The sequence below is a fragment of the Triticum aestivum genome, chromosome 4A, assembly GCF_018294505.1.
Source record: "Triticum aestivum cultivar Chinese Spring chromosome 4A, IWGSC CS RefSeq v2.1, whole genome shotgun sequence".
Classification (NCBI taxonomy): Eukaryota; Viridiplantae; Streptophyta; class Magnoliopsida; order Poales; family Poaceae; genus Triticum; species Triticum aestivum.
This window is the reverse complement of record NC_057803.1, coordinates 90,539,433-90,557,493: the sequence shown is the minus strand read 5'-3', so window position 1 is coordinate 90,557,493 and position 18,061 is coordinate 90,539,433. Positions and strand designations below refer to the sequence as shown.

At 42.9% G+C, this 18,061-nt stretch overlaps 1 protein-coding gene and 1 long non-coding RNA gene across 2 annotated transcripts in view; both read right to left on the bottom strand.

Moving 5' to 3' along the window:
• LOC123085341 (polyubiquitin) overlaps positions 1-18,061 on the bottom strand; it is a 171,625-nt gene that overhangs the window by 68,804 nt on the left and 84,760 nt on the right. The window contains exons 3-6 of the mRNA XM_044506968.1: positions 14,257-14,360; positions 14,017-14,139; positions 662-718; positions 422-545 (exon numbers count right to left, since the gene is read on the bottom strand). Of these exons, the coding sequence (XP_044362903.1) occupies positions 422-545; positions 662-718; positions 14,017-14,139; positions 14,257-14,360 (408 nt within the window). The remainder of the gene's footprint in view (positions 1-421; positions 546-661; positions 719-14,016; positions 14,140-14,256; positions 14,361-18,061) is intronic.
• LOC123085342 (uncharacterized) lies at positions 16,128-17,146 on the bottom strand. Its single transcript, XR_006439691.1, has 3 exons — positions 16,994-17,146; positions 16,724-16,912; positions 16,128-16,394 (listed from the first exon to the last, which is right to left on the bottom strand). It is a non-coding gene; the product is annotated as an uncharacterized lncRNA (long non-coding RNA).

The window sequence follows — 18,061 nt, the reverse complement described above, 5'->3', positions numbered from 1 at the left end:
CATCACAAATCATGATCAGATTCTCAATGCCAGGATGCAAGGGGATAAAAGGAAAAAGATGGAACATAACTAAGTATTGCATCCCAATGAATATGTCAATACAACTCCTTGCCTATTGATTCTACTGCTTAGCCCCTTCATTAATTCAAACTAGAAGATGAATATGTCATAAGGCCCAAACAATATTACATGCATGCACAAACACCCTCTTGGATAACTACAACCACACCCATCTACAAAGTAGCAACTTTTATCGAATTTTAGACAGTTCGCACGCTCAAAACATCGACTCATATGCAAGGTTGAACGAAAGCCAACTAATTTGAGAACGGTGCAGGGCTGAATTCGTTACTTGAGGCAGATCAGTTTCTTCTGGTTGTACTTCTGAGCGAGTTCCTTGAGGCTGGGCTCGATCCGGGTGCCCCCGCGGAGGCGAAGCACGAGGTGCAGCGTGGACTCCTTCTGGATGTTGTAGTCGGCCAAGGTGCGGCCATCATCCAGCTGCTTCCCAGCGAAGATGAGGCGCTGCTGGTCCGGAGGGATGCCTGCCATCGATTCACAACACACCACAAAGCAGATCAACCAAAGCCAAAATCCAAAATCGGAGGATTCAACCTCGATGCTCGAGGAAATGGAGGGCGACGGAGTAAGAAGCCCATACCTTCCTTGTCCTGGATCTTGGCCTTGACGTTGTCGATGGTGTCGCTGCTCTCGACCTCTAGGGTGATGGTCTTCCCCGTCAGCGTCTTCACGAAGATCTGCATCTCGTTGGTCCTCCGCTCCCTCGCCTCTCTCCCTGCTTCCTCTCTCTCCTTCCCGAGATCCCGCCCCTGTCCGGATAGCGCTTGCGACGACTGGAGGAGGAGATGGTGGTGCGAAGAACGAAGGCGGCGCTGCGGGAGGGCGGGTCGTTATATATCCTTGGGCACGCCCACCACGTGTCGTATGCACCGAAACCCTACCTCCCGGAGTTGCAGTCCGGCGCTCTAATGGTGGCACGCCAATCGGAAATTTGTTCCGCCTGTTTTTTACTGGTATAAGGTTAGGTGGGAACATTCGCTCAAAGGGGTGGCATGTCGAGCTGACAATTTTAGTTGTTCGGCTACATCAAATGATGCCATTTTTTTAAAGAGTGTGTCTAGAACTCATATAGATGTGACATAACTATGTCACATCTAAGATGACATTACCAACTATTTGTATTGTCTTTGTTTGTCTTTTCTGGTACCTTTTGTTTGTTGTCTCACATCGTTAACATCCAGCCTAATAAAATCTTATTCTGCCACCATCATTAGTCGAGCCCAACACTACTATGTAGTATATCACACGCTACGTAGCTCACGTCTTCCACTTGAGCCGCTTTAGTTTTTCTTTCTTTCAAGTTTTTTAGGTGTTTTTCTCTTGCGAGTTTGGGCAGCTCTAGTTAGGCAGGTCCATATCTACCTAGAGCACTTGTGCCGTGTCTATTGAAAAACAAGGTACCACACTAACCTCAAGAAAAAATAGGTATCCTGCAAATAGCATTTACGCAGGTACTAAATATACTTTTTTCGAAACGTGTAAGTGCTTTTGGGGTAAAAAGCTAACATTTTTCAAGTAAATATTTTACTAAAATTTGATGAATTTAAATATTATCCACTAATTTGAAAAAATGTTTGTGAACTGGAGAATAGAAAAAATGTTCCTGATTTAAAAACTCATTTTTTTAAAAATGTTCACAAGTTCCAAAATATTTGTGATTCCGAAAAAATCGTGAGTTCAATTTTTTTATGGATTCAAAAAATGGTCGTGAATTTGAAAACAATGTTCATCTATTCAAAAAAATGTCCCCTAGATCCTAAATATTTATGAACTAAAAAAATTATTCATGAATAAGAAAAAATGTTCACAAGTTAAAAAAATACTCACATGTTTAAAAAATGTCCGATTATATGAAAAGTGCAAAAACTGCAAAAAGAACATCCCATGCTAAAACGTAAACTCAAACAAAAAAACATCCTCACACACACCTATTTTTCGACGCCTCCTCCCTCCCCCTCCCCCCGTCCATGGTGCGAGTTGATGCTTGACTTTCACCTGGGTCTTGGGGTAGCTACAACCACAGAGAGAGCCTTAGTTGTCTGTCGAGGATTGTAGTTGCAACTGGGTAATTACAACTATAAAAGAAGCGTTGGTTGCATGTCAAGAGCTGACTTGTAACTGAGGCAGCTACAACCTACGAAAAAGACCAGTTGCATGTCGATAGTTGACATGCAACTGGGTCGGGGCCCCCGGGTACAACTACAACCTATGGAAAAGCCCGATTTACAGTCAAGTCTTGATTTGCAGCTGGGGCAACTACAAAACCTTTGCCCAAGTTGCGAGTCGAGGGTGGAGTTGCAACTGGAACAACTACACAAAACTACCATTCCAGTTGCGAGTCGAGGATGCACTTGCAACTAGGAAAACAAACGGTGAGTTGTGTGTCGGAGGGTGGAATTGCAACAAGGACAACAACAAAACTGTGGGCCTAGTTACGAGTCGAGGGTGAACTTGCAACTGAGACAACTACAATACTACAAGCCCAGTTGCGAGTCAAGGGTGGACTTGCAATTGGGATGAAATAAACAACATGCCTAGTTTAGTTTAAAAACGATTATACAATAATTATGATTAAAAATAGTTGACAAAAAAATAAAAAATATATGACAATTGTTAAAAACCAATTTGTAAAAGGATCCCTGCGAGTTGGTGTTTACTAGCAAAAGTGTGACACCCACAAACTAAAAAAAGTCCTAGTTTTATGTTTCGGGTTGCAAGTCAACCCTTGACTCCCATAAAACATATGCCCACACCCTAGTTTGCGAGCCGATGGTCGACATGCAACTGGGGCCACTACTAAAAAAGACGCCTCTTAGTTGCGAGTCGATGTTGACTTACAACTAGGGCAACTACAAAAAAGTACGACGCGTCCCAGTTGCGAGTTGATGGTTGACTTGCAACCGACCCCCTACAAAGATACCCCCCCCCCCCCCCGTGTGGTTGTGACTCGATGGTTGACTTCCAACTAGGCCCCTACAAACATGCGCCCCCTAGTTGCGAGTCAATTGTTAACATGTAACTCGGGCCCCTACAAACATACGCCCCCTAGTTGGGAGTTGATGGTTGACTTGCAACTGAACCCCTACAAACATACGCCCCCTAGTTGCGAGTCGATGGTTGAGTTGCAACCGGGCCCCCAACAAACGTACGTCCCCCCGTTGAGAGTCGATGGTTGAGTTGCAATTGGGGCAACTACAAAAAAGTACGACGTGCCCCAGTTTCGAGTTGAAAGTTGACTTGCAACTAGGCCCCTACAAACATACGCCCCCTAGTTTACGGTTGACATGCAACTAGGTCCGGTTGGTACAAAAAAAAGTATGATGCGTCCCAATTGCGAGTCGATGGTTGACTTGCAACTAGGCCCCTACAAATATACACCTCCCTAGTTACGAGTCGATGGTAGACTTGCAACTGAGCCCCTACAAACATATGTCCCCCTAGCTGTGAGTCAATGGTTGAGTTGCAACTGGCCCCCCAACAAACATACGTCCCCCCATTGAGAGTCGATGGTTGACTTGCAACTGGGGCAACTACAGAAATGTACGACACGTCCTAGTTGCCAGTTGATGGTTGACTTGCAACTGGGCCCCTACATACACCCTCTAGTTGCAAGTTAATGGTTGACATGCAACTGGGTCCAGTAAAAAAAGTATGATGCGTCCCAATTGCGAGTCATGGTTAACTTGCAATTGGGACCCTACAAACATACGTCTCCCTAGTTACGAGTCGATGGTTGACTTGCAACTAGGATCCTATAAACATACGCCCCCTAGTTGCAAGTCGATGATTGACTTACAACTGCCCCCCCTGCACCCCTACAAACATACGCCCCCCCGATTGAGAGTCGATGGTTGACTTGCAACTGGGGCAACTAGAAAAATGTACGACTCATCCCAGTTGCGAGTCGATGGTTGACTTGCAACTAGGCCCCTACAAACATGCGTCCTCCTAGTTGCAAGTCAATGGTTGACATGCAACTGGGTCCAGTACAAAAAAGTCTGATGTGTCCTAGTTGCGAGTCGATGGTTGACTTGCAACTTCCCCCCTACAAACATACGTCCACCCCCAGTTATGAGTCGATGGTTGACATGCAACTGGGCCCCTACAAACACACGTCCACGTCCTAGTTGCGAGTCGATGCTTGACTTGCAACTAGGGCAACTACGAAAAAGTATGACGCGTCCCAGTTGCGAGTCAATGGTTGACTTGCAACTGGGCCCCTACCAACGTACGCCTCCCTTAGTTGCGAGTCAATAGCTTAAATGCAATTGCCCCCCCCCCTCAAAAAGCACACACACCACCCCATAGTTGCGACTCGATAGTTGACTTGCAATTGGGGCCCCTACAAAAAACAGACGCCACCCCTAGTTGTGAGTTGATGGTTGACTTGTAACTGGGCCCATACAAACACACACACACACACACACACACACACACACACACACACACACACACACACACACACACACACACATCTCTCTAGTTTGCGAGTTGATAGCGGGAGCCCCGACAAACACACTCCCCCCTAGTTGCGAGTCAATGGTAGACTTGCAACTAAGGCCCCTACAATAACACACAACCCCCTAGTTGCGGGTCGATGGTTGACATGCAACTGCCCCCCTACAAAAGACATATACCGCCCCCCTCCAGTTGCGAGTCGATAGTTGACTTGCAACCGCCCCCTACAAACACACTCCCCACCTAGTTGCGAGTCGACGGTACACTTGCAACTAAGACAAAAATAGGTCGGGCCCAGCTTTGCGTCAAGGGCAAGTCGGAGCTTCTCTCTTGACATCAAACTTAAAAGAAAATAGAAAATAGGCAGCGACAAGTGACATAGCATGTCTCTTCCACTTCAACAACGCGAGCCAGATAAAATGAGCCATAAGAGCGCACTGACAAAATTTGACAAAAAAACACAAACATGCGACAAGAACAACCAACAAGTGGGCAAAAAAACAAGGCATCACAAGAATACATTGACATGAAATTGCGAGTTTATAGTGCACAGAGAAAATGAACAAAAAAAACAACCCCTCCCCCCTCGAACGATGACATATATGAGCCCGTGTGAAAAGAAACGCGAGAACTCACCGACACAAAACAAACGGGACAAAAGAACGCGGGACAAAAAAGAACGAGCTGACATGGGCGTGCATGAATGAGTTTGCGCGGACGTTAAAGCAAACAAATTAGATGGTTATATACTTATTAGATGAGACATCACTATGATTTAGCAAATCCGAAAAGAAAAAAAATCTAGTTTACTCTTCTCTAACTAAACAGCTGAACCGAAAACAAAATATAAAACATGGAATAAAAAGACACGTGGCCCTTCACAAAAAATAGACCGCAAAATAAACCCAATACACAATAAAAACGGCCCACTAAAAATTCATATGTCAATTCTTCATAAGGGACGAACAGAAAACATGACGCAACGAGAAATAAGCGTGACACTTTTTACAAAATAACGAGCGTGTATCTAACAGTATACGAGTTAGCTGACATTTTGAACTATCTGCTAGATGACAGTCAGCAAAACCAATCCGAAACCGGATGGCCCAACAAAAGATGCACACGCAAACAGGTCGACAAGTAGACATCAGATAGACGACGCGACACGAACGTGCGAGACCGCAATAAACATTTGCAGAACATTTAAAGTTAAAAGATGGGAGAGTGGAAAAGGTTCATGAATTTAAACAAATAAATAAGAAATAGAGGGAAATAAAAAAGAAAAACAAATGATAAAATATTTTTTTTAAATCATGCAATTAAAATAGTTCGTAATTTAAAACAAATAATTAAATAGAAAAAATAAAAAAAGAAACATAAACAAACAAAAAAGCAAATACAGGGTGTGGCATGGAAATGTGCAAAAATAAGAAGAAAAAACTTGGACTGAGTTGTAGCACAGACTTGAAAAGGAAATGCAAAACGCAGCCGGCCGCCGAACAAACGAAAGTCCACAATAAAAAGGCCCCAGGCCTAGACACGAGGGTGTACACATCCCTGAGCGGACAAGCCAACAAAAAAAGACCAGACTCGGGAGACACATCGACAAGGACAAGAACGACAGGTTATTTATCAGCACAAATCTTATAGCAAGTTTGATCCTGTGGTCAGGAACTTAGATGTGAGATAACTATATATCATCTAGATGTGACTTAGTCAATCCATTTTTTAAATGTATTCTTTTAAAGAAACTGCTATAAGATTCCATAAATAACGCGCAACAAGGAAAAAAAGTTAGGACAAAAAAATAAACCACAAACATAATGAACATCAGGTTAGATGTGACATAGTCACATCTAGATATGTTCTAAACGGACCCTAAAAAATTGCCAACAATATGGTTCGAAATGCCACCTCTCCCAAGCGGATGTTTGTCAGCTAAACATGCCTTTTTTCTAGAAGCGAGACCTTTACTAGTGCTACTAATTACCGCGTTTTACGGGATGATAATCACTAGTAGACGGGGGCGATGGTTGCCTTGGGCCCATAAATCTGCTGGCCCAGCCCATGCATCAGTGAAGCGGAGAAGGTTCTAGGGATGAAACAATCTTACGGCTCAAGGTGGGCTGAGAGCAACTCTACCAGATTCCCCTCCTGCAAAATCGTTTTAAGATTCCCCCTAAAACGTGGGAAGTGATGCGCCTTGGTAGAATAGATCTACTATCGCATACTAGTAAGATGCCCGTGCATTGCATGGAACATCAAAAAATAGTTTATTTTACTATGTAGTGTGCTCAAATTGACCTGTGTCGGGTCATCCTTTGTGTAATAAATATCGATATCTTTCTTCGGATATTCAATTTTGTTCTCAAGCTTACACGCATTTGAGTGAAAATTCCCCCAAAATAAGAATTTGCACAACTTTCTCTTCAGTAAAGTCTTCACATCTGTCATGTTTGCCATGTAGTTGCACTTTTTTTCCAAGAAAAGTAGCTTACATGCCCAATATCGTTGCTGAAATCATTCCAGTATACACATGCACACACACCAGCGTACGAGCCAGGTATAAGCCACCCAAACAGAACACAAAAGCATAAACAACTACTCCTTACATCATATCCTTGTAACATGAGCATCAGCATCGTCGACCAGTAATTGACGAACTACAGCCAACTCTCATACAGAGAAAAAAGAAATTGGACATAGAATCCCAAATAGGCTAACACAGGAGGGCACAAAAAGGAGGACGACAGTTTATTGGTTCCAGCTATGTCGACGCCCATACACTTCCTACACCACCATCGCCAGCTTACCGGATCGCTGTCGCAACAGTTCTTAAAGAGCCCCTTTCTGCAAAGGTTGCCCAAGATGCTAAGAACTGACAAACATAAAAAAACTAGAAGAACGCCTGTGCGTTGCAACGGGATCACATTAGGGTTAAGAGTTCAATATTAACCATGTTAATAATACATTTAATATTCTCATACATATCAAATGACACTGGCGACCTTTTTTGTTAATTTAGCAATGGACTCTTTATACATACCAGACAACTCGCTACTACTTAAACTACAACTATGGCTACCAATATTTTTTGTCAATTTAGCTCAGTAATAGTGCCTGGCTTAATAGACTGCTTTGCATTCACCCCCTCAGAAGACAGAGAGCAAGCTAGCAAGCACGCACGCGTCCAACCCCGCCGCTGCATGCGCTGGCAGAAGGTGAGGCAGCAAGGGAGACTGCACATTGAAGCTGTCCATGCAAGGCTGGAGGTGCTGGGCCGGCGACGGCAGTGTCGGGACGGCGCTTGATTCGTTCCCGGTGGCGTGGAGCTTGGGGCGGCAACGCGGCGATAGCTAGTGCTCGGGGATGGGGGTTTGGGGCGGGGGCAGTCGACCCGATGGCTGGCGAAGTTAACGGGCTCGGGCGGCTGGAAATTCGGCGGGTGGCGGCGGCACAACGCGAGGATGGGACAGACGGAAAACCTAGCGGGCGTTCAACTACCAATACCCACGCCTTTTTTTAGGGGAATTGCTTGTGAAAATAACGTGCGACGATGACTTAGCGAGCGGATCCTCTTAAAAAAGACATAGCGAGCAGATTCCCTTAAAACTGGTAGGAATGGATACGATTGATGACGTTGATAAATAGTGGTGAATGTTGGCCTAATTTACTATCATCATGCATGGAAACAAATCATCAAGAAAAAGAATACTTCCTATTAATACACTCATAGGAAGCTTCCTAATCTCTGCTACCAAACAGTTTCTGCCCAAACAAGGAAGGAAAGTTATGGACATGATTCGGAAGGAAACAAACGTTATGAAGATTAATTAATTTAGATTTGATCTTTAGAGATTGATTGTGATTGATTCTTTTACATAAAGACATTACTAAATAATTTGCGTCAGTATGGAAAGTTCTGATCCGTTCAGTTTTTTTCGTTGTGTGAGAGGGTGAAGTGAAAATAAACTGATGAAATGGGGGAGGCGACGAAAAAAATCTACCACGGTTAACCTACGAAAAAAAACCGAACGAAAGTGGTGGGACGAAAAAAAACCTGGAAGCGAGACTACCAACTGCTCCATTAGGAATAGAGATTGCAAATTTAAAAACATAGATCATACATAGTTTTCTCTATAAAGTTCATCACACCACACTGGAGTTCATACATACATAAAACATAGATAAACTTAGATCTAATAGATAGGGAGGTGGTGGCTCAGTGGCTGACACCGAGGAAGAACTCCTCCGTCGACCTACGCTCCACCTGTGTCGTGGCGAGCTTGATGGCGACCCCTTCTTCTCCGGCCTTGAAGGCGCGCTCTGCGGCAGGAGTTCCAGATCCACCGCGCAGCATGCCACGGTGTGTGGGTAGAGCTCTTCATGGAGGCGGTGGAAGTTGGGCCAATGGGACCGACTGCCACTACGGGAGAGGCGATCGTGCTCCCACACTTGCTTGGACCGCCTTGACAGGGGTTGGGGGGGGTGGCGCTGGCCTCCATCTTGTTGCACGAGATCTTGCGAGGCGGTGACCACCCATGGCCACGGCAACCCCGCATGCGTGCGGCCCGCCATTGGTCACCAGGAAAAGAAACTACATCTGGCAGAATTGCTCACCTGAGATAGGAAGGGAGGAGGTGGATTGCGGCGGAGGAAATGCGAGAGGGGGAACCCTAAAAAGCTGGCGGTCATGTAGATATAGCGAGCAACAACGGTTTTGTGGGCCGCTTGTATATTTTTACGGGTCAACCTAGATATAACAGACCTGTTCGAGCTACAAAAAACGCTATCGACATGAATTATGTGGGCCGACGAGGTTATAGCGTATCTACTAGAGTTGCACTGAGAAAGCAAAAGACGAAGGGAAGGAACAATCTGAATGAATCCAAGCACCTGCATTCTTCAGCAGTCTCATACTTCATTGTTGCTTCAAATTAGACATCAGACTAGTTTTTTAGAATGGAGGCTCAAAAAGAGCCCGACTTTGAATTAACAACATTATCAACCAGTAGAATTACATTTTAAGAAAACAACCACAATTGGCACAGAAGAAACCACGACAAGATGCAAAGACTCTAGGAAGCAGCTTACAAGCCTCACTCAACAAGCTAAAAGGATAAGCAGGAAAACACATACCCCGAAGATGATGAGAGGTTCTCTAGTGCGAACAAACCACCAGGGGGACAGAGATCAGGTGACATGCACATTTGCATGTCACCGTGTGCATTGCTGCTGGAATTCAAATTTAAACATTGCGAAAAAATCTGAAAAAAATCATGCATCTTGACAACACATATTAAGATAACCAAAAAAATTCAGATCAAAATTCAAAAAATACATCGAGAAACGGAAAAGAGAAACTCATATGTGAATAGTCTACATAGAACCATTCGCGAACTATTCATGACAGATTTCTCCTTTTAGTTTCTCGATGTATGTTTCAAATTTTGATCTGGATTTTTTAGAGGTTATCTTAATATGTGTTGTGAAGATGCATGATTTTTTTTCAGATTTTTTCGCAATGTTTAAATCTGAATTCCAGCCGCAAGGCACACGGGGACATGCAAACATGCATGTCACCTGATCTCTTCCCCACCAGGGAGGGGAGAATTCCAACTCAGGAGCATCAAATCCAACAACGAAGAAGGGCACGTCGTCACAAAAACACCGGCAACCCCGACACGACACACCCATCCAACTCTATTGTCGTAAAAGGCCCCTGCCTCCTCACCTCGCTCGTAGTCAGATGAAGAAATTCACCTTAGAATATGGATGAAAGTCACCTAAAGGCAGCACCGGGAAAGGAACCAAGCACACCCGACTTGCCACAGACTACTCACCTAGAGCCAAACACCACCGATGTCCACGCACGGGGTCCCGTAAGAGCAAAAGCTGCATGATTGGGTGAACAAGAGCAATAGCATAGTGCCCTGGGTTGTAATGAGAACTCCATAAGCATTGTGGAGGTCGAAAGATGCAACATCGACTCTCACGACACGCTGAGATGGGACGCCGGAGGAGGGGAACCCTCCCGCCCCGGAATATCCACGAGAACCGCGGACACACAATAGTCGCACAGAGAGCAACCAAAGCTCATGATACCACCAAACAAGAAGTCCATGTGTTCGCGGGAGACACGGTACTAATGTCTTCGCACGCCAACCACATCACTGCGAATCTCACATCTCACCTACTACCTCCGTCCTGGTTTATTGGTCCTTATTGTATTTTGTGCCAAAATTTGACCATATATTTAACTAATAAAATGTTTATGTATGTCACAAAAGTCTTCGAAAACTATGTTCAAATATGAATCCGTCGATATAACTTTTGTTGACATGCATTAATATTTTGTTAGTTAAATCTTTAGTCAAACATTGACACAAATTACAAAGGGGACCAATGAACCGAAGTTCCCAAGGTGTCGCCTTCACGAAAGATACAACGCAAGAGCGTAGCCGTCGCCCAACAAAGTTGGGGTTTTCACCTGGGAGGCTATGGGTAGGGTGCGGAAGGAGCAGACCCTGATGGCTGTCAAGACCGGCGAGGACGACCTGGGATTTCTCCCGATCTTCATTTCCCCGTCACCAACACGCCATCGGCATGGGGACCGACGCCCCAAGACGGAGCAAGCCAGATCTACCTGGAGGTGAAGCCCATCGAACAACAGAGCAGGCGAAGGCGGCCAGATCTGGCGCTGACGGGAGCCAAAATTTCCACCGCGCCACTGCTCGCATCCTCCGGAGCACCTGCCATCCAAACGTCCGAGGACACCGGCCCCACACCTGTGCCACCTAGCGCTGCAAATCCGGTGGCACCTCTGCGACCGGGGCCGCCGCCCAGAGCCCGATGCCCCCGTGGCCGTGGCGGAGCAGCAAAAGCCCAACCACCACCTTCTTAGTAGCACCTTGTGCTTGCCCAGCGGCTAACTTAGGCGGCAACGAGGGAAGCGACGGGGTTAGGGTTTGGATCCCCGAGTCGCCCGAGCAGGGTCATTCATACTATTTTCACTTGTAATCAAGATTTTTGCAGCACATAATTTCTTCATTCCAATCTATATATATATCTATACCTACTAATAAAGCAAGGTGCGTTTCGCCAAATTTTTCATCCGTTCACCGCTGAAAATAATATTTTTTTCCTATCCGATGTGGTACTAAATTTATATATGTTTGTCTGCTAGAAAAAGTATTTTCGTACATGGGCCGCATTGCTATGGCCCAGCAAACTGAGCCTACTTATTTTTCTGCCCACGCACTTGGGAAAATTCTATTTTCCGCGCAGGGCGGGAAATAGTTGAGATCCCACAGGGCAACCAATATTGGGCTGGCCAATTTTTCTTTTTATCTGTATTTTACTTCTATTTTTATTCTTATTTTTGTATCTCTTTTTTTCTTCCAAGTTTACTTTCTTTTAGAATTTATTTCTTAAATTTAAAATCCTCAAAAATGTTCAGAATTAATTTTTTGGAAAATGTTCAAAATTCCAAAATATTATTGCTATTTCGAAAAATATTCTGAACTTGCAAAGGGGTTCCCATTTTTTCAAAAAATATTGTTAAATTGTTTGAGATGTCTAAAAATCAAGTAGCATTTAAAAAAGGCTACACATTCGAAAAATATACTTGTTTTAGTGAAAATTTTACAATAAAAATGTTCACAAATTTAAATAATTTTCATTTTTAGTTGGATTTTCGCACAGGACAACCAATAATGGGTTGGCCGAATTTTCTTTATTTCTGTGTTTTACTTCTATTTTTATTCTCCTTTCCTATCTCCTTTTTCCCTTCCAAGTTTATTTTTCTTTTAGAATTTATTTCGTAAATTAAAAATTCTCAAAACAAGTTCAGACTTAAGAATTGTTTTTTTGAAAATGTTAAGAATTCCAATTTTTTTGCTATTTTAGAAAAATATTCGGAACTTGCAAAATGGTTCCCATTTTGTCAAAAACAATTATTGTTTTTAAAAATAGTTTGAGATGTCTAAAAAGAAAATAGCATTTAAAAATTGCTCCAAATTCGAAAAATATTCTGTTTTACTGAAATTTTAATAATTAAAAATAATGTTTTGTATGAAAGATACACATTTTCTAAAAATCTTAGGAATTTTGAAAATATGTTCCCTTTTAAAAATGTTCACAAAGTCAAATAATGTTAATGTTTTTATAAAAAAATGGTGTTTTGAGAAAATATTTGTGAATTGAAAAAGATGTCTCCTTTCATATTTTGTTCGCGTATTAAAAAGTGTACATTATTTTTAAAAAACTATTCCAGATTTAAAATATTGTTCATACCTTAAAGTCCCCTCGATTGGAAGGATTGAAAAGAAAAGTAGATTGAATAACTCATGGGTCTTCCCCGACGTACGATGACATAACAAAACTCTTAAACGCCATCAATTAATGAATGAGAAAATAGCGGATTGATTCCTCCACACGCTGCGAAACCGAGGAGCTAATCGTTTCTTTTTTTCTTGTGCACATAGGGTTATGTTTGCACATATAATTCTCATTGACTTTAAATGCGTACTATTTTATCTTCCGTTGCAACGCACGGGCATACGTGCTAGTTAGTATCAATTTCTTAAGCATGTCAGCATATTAGCACCAAGTGTTTAACAGTGCAATCAAGATCCGACTTACATAAGAGCTTAGGTTCCAGGTTTTGATCAATCACAAAGTGTTGTTATGTCACGAAGCCACAAAAGATATTGCAATCAGCGGCACTGAGTAACAGGAAAAATCAAAAGCCATGTCAAACAAAAATCGGGTCGCAGGATCCCCAAGTCATGCTACCATCGGTGGGGACTGGAGATGTACTCAGGACTGTAATCAACACATTAAACAGTCGGAAGAAAACCATGCCATCAACACACTACACTACCTGATGTTAATCAAGGTTCTACATCCATGAGGACCTTTACAACGAACTAATTAGAAGGTCCATCTCTGATGACGCTGGCATGAGTATATGAGCGAGCACTGAGAAGTTAATTCACTGACGCAGGACACTTTAGCGCCTCCATCTCCTGTACCAGCTATCCTTCTTTAGCCTCAGCTGTAAATGATAGGTTGGGCAATCAGATCAATGAACTTCACAATTAAGGCGAAGAACATGGCATGGACAATTAAGTTTCACCTGGTTGCTGTGGCACTTCTTCTTGCGACAGTTTGTAGCTCTGAGAGATAGCCGAGCATAGCACCTCCAACAGAATCAATGGTGAAAAAAGTTACTCCTGCACAAAGCAATTCCTAAAGTGAAAACGATAAGACGTGGTAAGTGAACATCGATCATCCGATTAGTTTGGCACAGTCGGACACCCCAACATCTGACAGACACCCGGCATATATTTCTGAACAACAGCTAAATCGCCCGATGCAACAAATGTAGGAGTAGTACGTACTTGCAGCAGATCTTCCTGTCTGAGTTGTACTTTTCTGCGAGGGTTCTCAGGCTGGGCTCGAACCACATGTTGCCCCCGCGGAGGTGAAGCAGGAGGTGGAGGGTGGAGTCCTTCTGGATATCGTAATCGGCCAGGTTGCAGCCGTCCTCCAGCTGCTTCCCCGCGAAGATGAGGCGCTGCTGCTCCGGCGAGACGCCTGCGGCCACACGACAGGACAGAGAGTAAACCTCTCAAGTCTCAAACTCAACAAAGAGACGCCGTTCATGGCGGCGCCGATGCGACGTAGTGGTGTGGTTGGCTTATGTAGTAGTACCTTCCTCGCCGTGGACCTTGGCCTTGACACTGTCGACGGTGTCGATGCTCTCGACCTTCAGGGTGATGGTCTTCCCCGCCGGCGTCTTCACGAAGATCTGCATCCTCAGCGCCCGATTCACTGTCCGGGTTTTCTTCTGTTCTTGGTTCTGGACGCGTTCGGTGGGGTGAGTACGGCCTAATATAGCCGGCGGGCGGCGGTCACGCACGGGACGTTCCTCCTCCGTCTAGTACTCTGAGTTTGTTTCGTCCAAGAGGAAACGCGCCCGTCAAGTTACCGAAGCAAATTTTCTCAAAAAAAACAAAAGTTACCGAAGCAAAATCGGGCGTTCAGATAATATGGTAGTAAGAGCATCTCCAACGACAGCCTTAAAATAAGGATATGCCCCATTCTGATGACGCAAAACTACTTTTTGCGTGCCCTATATTGGGTTGTTATTGGAAATACTCTAACTTGATCCCTTATACTTGTGGGTCATCATATACCATCCAGAGATCCGTCACGAAGTATTATGGCACGGTTGATCGGTTGGAGGCAATATAACCTTTGCGTGCAGCAACCATGGAGATCATAAGTTCCGATTCTTCTTGCTCTACTTGTTGATTGATTGATTCACTCATTATTGCTTTACAGGTTGTATAGTCTGCACGTGCTACCGTGATGTACTACAGGTCAGTGAGCAGACCATTCACGCATTACATTGTTTGATGAAGCTCAAGGAACATTATGTATGGGATAACATAATCCATCCATGAAAAACTTGTTGAATCGTGGTTAGTCTTGTTGAATTTGAACTATTGTTGTACTAGACAAATTTGCATACTATTTATGAATGATCTGTGCTATTTTCTATCCGAACTTTTAATCAATTCCGTCGTGTTTGATGAAAATCATTCAATTAGTTCAAATCCTGTCTAATATATATATGCAGATAGCTTCGGATATATGGCTTTCGCATCCGTGACCGCGGAGCGGACCGGCCTCCTGTCTGTGGACGGATACGGTGTCCAGTTTGAGGGTCGGCGGCGGAGATGCCCTAACCTTATTTTCCATAGGAAACAATCACAACTAGCAAAACACAAATACAATTGTCTGTAACTGTCAACCAAAAACCAATGATTACAATAGAATGGTAGTCGTGTGCATCAACAACGGTACCGCTACTTATTGGTCCCTTTTGTAATTTGTGCTAAATTTTAATCAAAGATTTAACTGACAAAATGTTAGTGCATGTTAACAAAAATTATATCGTTGGATTTGTATTTAAACATAATTTTCAATGATGTAATTTTTTGTGATATGCATGAACATTTTGTTAGTTAAATTTATGGTCAAAATTTGGCACAGATTACGATAAGAACGAATAAATCAGGACAGAGGGTACATACTAATTATGCTAACTAGATGGTTCCCCGCGCGTTGCTACGGGAACTACTGTCTAAATAAATATGTTACTCCGCAAAACAACTCACCTAAAAGTACCAGCACAATAATGAATAAATGATTATCTGTTGATAGCCATATATCAGAATGATATGGCTGTAGTGCTACATAGGCACTTAGGCAAGATCGATCCTTCCTAGATTATATCATTGAAAGTCTAGAGAATAGACGAACAACAGTATTTAGGTACACCGGAGACCCGCAGAACGAATATTCAAGCTTCAACTATAACATCACCACCTAGCTATAACCCAAGTCTTGATTGTGCAAAATCTCCATCACAACTGACATGTACATTTACTTTGATCCATGCAACAATAGGTAGTAAACAAATGGTATTAGTCTTGATAGAATCGTACGGTTTCACCTTCTAAACATTTATGTAGTATTTAATTTTATCTTACATGTTTCATTCGAGAGCTCCCACTTGTGACAATTATTATGTATTGGACCTATGCTGAAAGATTAACAAAGTAATCCACTGATCTGTTCAGTAGCTTTACGAAAGTGGCATAAATTGAGGTGGTGCCAAACTTACGGAATGTTCATCTATCTAGTCGCTCATAATAAGCAACGAATCTGGTCTCCACCTAGTAAATAACTCGGGAGGTAGCTATTGACCAATTCAAATGCTGAGTGAAGGGCCACTACCGAACAATTCCACAGCAGGAGAATTTGTAGTTTGACACTTGAGCCTGTAGAATGAGAAAGAGAGAACATAATTAAAATATTACATGGTATGTGTAGATATTTTGATCTAAAAAATAAATTTCTTACTATATATGTATAACCATTTCTATACATCATCATTCATGAAAGCAAACTTCTGCAATTTTACAAAGTAAATTCATCGGACATCTTCAGCAATGCATGATAATAAGATATGTGCGAATGTGAACCTAAAAAGAGAATGAAAGAGCAGAAGTTACATCATGTGGATTATAGAATTGTCTTCCTGAATGGTCTGACAACATGGTTAATAAAATTGTATGTTCTGCGCAAACTCAATAGCATGTTTGCAGACCTTAATTGATCTGGGATCTCCGGTGTACGTAAATACTGTTGTTACACCAGTATCTTTTCTTCTGTAGCTGACTGCATTGTAGATGTCGTGAAACCTTGCCTCCCTTCTCCTGACAAAGCCGAGGCTTCAGCTGGCTGTTGCTACTGTTAGACACATCACGTGGTGCGCGATCGTTGAATGGCGAGAGTACTACACGAGAAATACAAATGAAGAAAATCAAAATACCGATAGAGAGAAAAACAGTTGGCAAAAGAATCCTAACCCCCATACCTCTTTTATTTCTTATCTTATGAATCATAGACTGCGGCACATGGCGTTTTATAATCTGTCCATGGGAAGCATGACGAAAGACAAATCATGGCAAAATTTCAGCAACTTATTTTTGCTTGCAAGGGGTTCACGTGACATCAGTGCCCTTTTTTTCTGTGTATACATCAAGATCAGTAGAAAAATATATTTAAAGAGTGCCATAGGAGGGCACATCAATTTAAAAAAAATCAATGGAACAATGAATAGATGCACAAATCAGAATTAGCCAAATCTAGTATTTGCATAACATTTTAGCACGTCAAAAAAGAATGAGTATTACTGGTACCAGAAAATACCAAAATTATTCTATGAAAATCGGAAGTTACATCACCATAAATATACTACAAAGAGGAGCGGGGAGAGTGCATGGAGGCGATGGTACCGAGACATGACGGTGCTGTAGTCGCAAGAAGCCCAGAAGAACCCCTGCCTTTGCCTATACAGAAGAAACGTAAACATGTGCCGCAGTCTATCCTCCACTGGCCTTGACGTGAGAGCATATGAACGAGATTTACCTACAGGAGTCATGGATTGAGGATTAGAAGCGTTGTAATGGAGAGAGAGGAGGAGCAAGCGTCACTGCAAGAGGAGCTCCAATCTATCCCCATCGAGGCCTCGCAGCCTTCTCCATCCGTCTGCTGCGCTCACCCGGCCGCTCATACTACCGGAGAGAGAGATTGGAAGGAAAGGGATTAAAAGGGCCGAGAAGGGGAAGAGACCGGGGAAGGGGAGAAGACCACGCGGTACTTTTAGGGTCAGTTGAATAAAAAGAAGTAATCTGAATTAAAAATATCTGCGATTCTTTGTTGATCGGGAGATTGGCTTATTTTGTAACAGAAATGCTGACGTGGCATGTGTGATGATGTTGACAGTCTGCATGTTGAGATAAATCAAATAGTGGAGGTGAACTTCTTAAATATATAGGATTAGCAGAAACTGAAGGAAATATGCCCTAAAGGCAATAATAAAGTTGTTATTTATACTTCCTTATATCATGACAAATGTTTATTATTTATGCTAGAATTGTAT